The 2,370-nt window shown below is 51.3% G+C and overlaps 1 protein-coding gene across 1 annotated transcript; it reads left to right on the forward strand.

Annotated features, from left to right (window-relative positions):
• Nucleotides 1-622: 622 nt before the first annotated feature.
• Pmar_PMAR002603 (hypothetical protein) lies at nt 623-1,162 on the forward strand (the record flags this gene model as incomplete). Its single annotated transcript, XM_002771096.1, has 1 exon — nt 623-1,162. The coding sequence occupies one exon, from the start codon at nt 623-625 to the stop codon at nt 1,160-1,162; it is 540 nt and encodes a 179-aa protein (XP_002771142.1).
• Between the last annotated feature and the right edge of the window lie 1,208 nt (nt 1,163-2,370).

The raw sequence follows: 2,370 nt of genomic DNA on the forward strand, positions 1-2,370 counted from the left end.
GACAGTAGCTTCGGGTCTGATAAACGCCTAGGACTGGGCAGTGAAGGATGACCATCAAGGAAGAACCTAAGAACCATAGCTGCGGCATTGGTTTGGTGCCAATCCAACACTGTTGAAGCTGAGTTCCGCCATTTTCCGAAGTTTGATTATCACGTAACGTAGTCAAAACTGGTCGCTGCTGCGTTGCGTCAGTGCCGTTCCTAGTGGTCATAACACCATAAATGGGACGGAGGAAACGTCGTTCTCGGAACGACTGTCGTTCAGTTTGGTTCCCACTTAACAAAGAGAGTCTCTTTAAGAGACTCTTCTTTGAGAAATGCCACACGTGAGGTCTACCCAAGCGAAGAAACAGCGAGATAGGCGCAGAAAGTTGGGCAGCAAGCCTGAAGATCACCCTTGGGTAACGTCGACCCAGGAATTATCAGCCGCAGCGGTGGAGGGAAAGCCTCGAGATGGCTCCGGGTACTCAGGGCAGTGGGACAAGTTCGAGTTTCGAGAATCTGAGCTGCCATTAATAGAGAGTACTTCTGGGATTCTAATTAAGCACACAGAGAGGTTCTGTGCGGCCCGAAAGGACTTCTTAGATCGTTTCTTCGCCAGCTCTCGGGGAGAGCAATCCGCGATGAGTGTGGAGTGGAACGCCGATGATGGAGCTCCCCTCAATAGTGTGGCCAATGATCTCCTTGAGGACTTGACCACTTTCACCTCGGTCGCGAAGGACATCAATAAATCGGAGCTGGGAGAGCTGGTGGCCCCCCCGTCCCCTCTACGCGCTAGACTGCTAGAAGAACTCTGCCTCAGTACGGCCCCTGGTAAAGGAGCAACGACGGAGTCGCCCGGTGAAGACGCGGATATCTGCCGGATGGTAGCTGAGGGAGCACCAATTGGCCTCTTGATCCCGGTTCGAGTAAATGCGGAATGGCCAGCAGTCGATACTGACAAGTTTGGCAAACCAAAGAAGGATGAGCCGCCCTTCGTGCGGTGGCCTGGCGAAAAACTCGAGGAGCTGAGGCTACACGACTGGCCGCAGGGCAGCATTCCTCCAGATATGTATAGGCTGTTCGAAGAGCTCATAGCGAAGGAGCTTCGGCTAGGCCGATTATCAGAGATTAATCCGACGAGTCCAGACTGCGAGGCGTTGTCGAAAGTTCATGTGATGTAGAAAAACGGGAAGGAATTTAAAGCCATCCGACGATTGGACGACTTCAGGAGGAGTGGTATCAATATTACCGTACGTACTGGAGCTCTACTCGAAAGCAAAGGCGAAGACGGTACTGTCCGTGACCTGAAAACAACCCGCTGTCTTCCTAGGTTCCGGGATGTTTACGATCTATTGGCTAATTTCCCGCGACCAACCCCTAGTATTGGAGATGAGGATAGCCAAGTTTGGTTGTTAGAATGGGACATAGTATCAGCGTTCAGATTGATTAGTGCGGAATCGAGCGAACGCGGATTCCTATGCTTTCTGGACCCTCGGGATCCCAGCAAAGCCTTCAAGCACAATTGCCTGCCTCTCGGCCTCGTATTACGAGGCTCGTAACATCCCCGAGCGTTTCCGGGAGGCGAGCCTACGCTGTGTAAAACGCCTATTGGACTGTGCATTGCGAATGGTTGCCCCGGAGATTGTTACTACAATATTTCGAGCGATCGTATATGTGGATGACTATACGATGGCCACAAGCAAGGCGAGGTTCTGTCTGGTATTCAGCCTGCCCCTGGAATACACTTGGAATACCTATTGAGCTGACGAAAACCCACGCTTTGAGGAGTGATGGAAGGATACTTGGTTATCGGGTGGATATCGGGGAGAATAACGATATCGAACTCAGCGTGCCGGTGACCAAAACAGATAAGATAATCGCTGTGTTGCTATCCGATCAGCTATGTATACCGCGAGCAACGCTGGAGACGCTTGTTGGCCGCATAAACTGGTGTACAGGTTGGATTCCCGAAATACGGCCCAAATTGGATAAGCTCTATGAAGTACTGATGGTCCTGAGCCAGCGACCGTCTCTTCGGAGCGTCAGAACATCACCAACCAGGCGCCTAGAGCTACATAAGTCCGCCGAGACCTTCACTCACAGTCACAACAAACGTAATCCATACATTGACTACAAGGATGAATATCTATTGGTGACCAATGCCTCTGGATGCGGTCTGGGTAGGGACTTCTTTCCACGATGCGATACTCGGAATCTACGATAGTTTTCGATAAATATGGAGGAAAATCCCGAGATTTGGAGGCAGATTTGGTATGAGCGCAGGAATCGGCTCGATGATCAACTTCCTGCCGAGCTGGAACCAGTGAAGTCGTCAGCGGTGATTGTATTTCCTCGACTACTCGCAGTCTGTACGGCTGCGAGTACATCC

The sequence above is a fragment of the Perkinsus marinus genome, assembly GCF_000006405.1.
Source record: "Perkinsus marinus ATCC 50983 genomic scaffold scf_1104296963844, whole genome shotgun sequence".
NCBI lineage: Eukaryota > Perkinsozoa > Perkinsida > Perkinsidae > Perkinsus > Perkinsus marinus.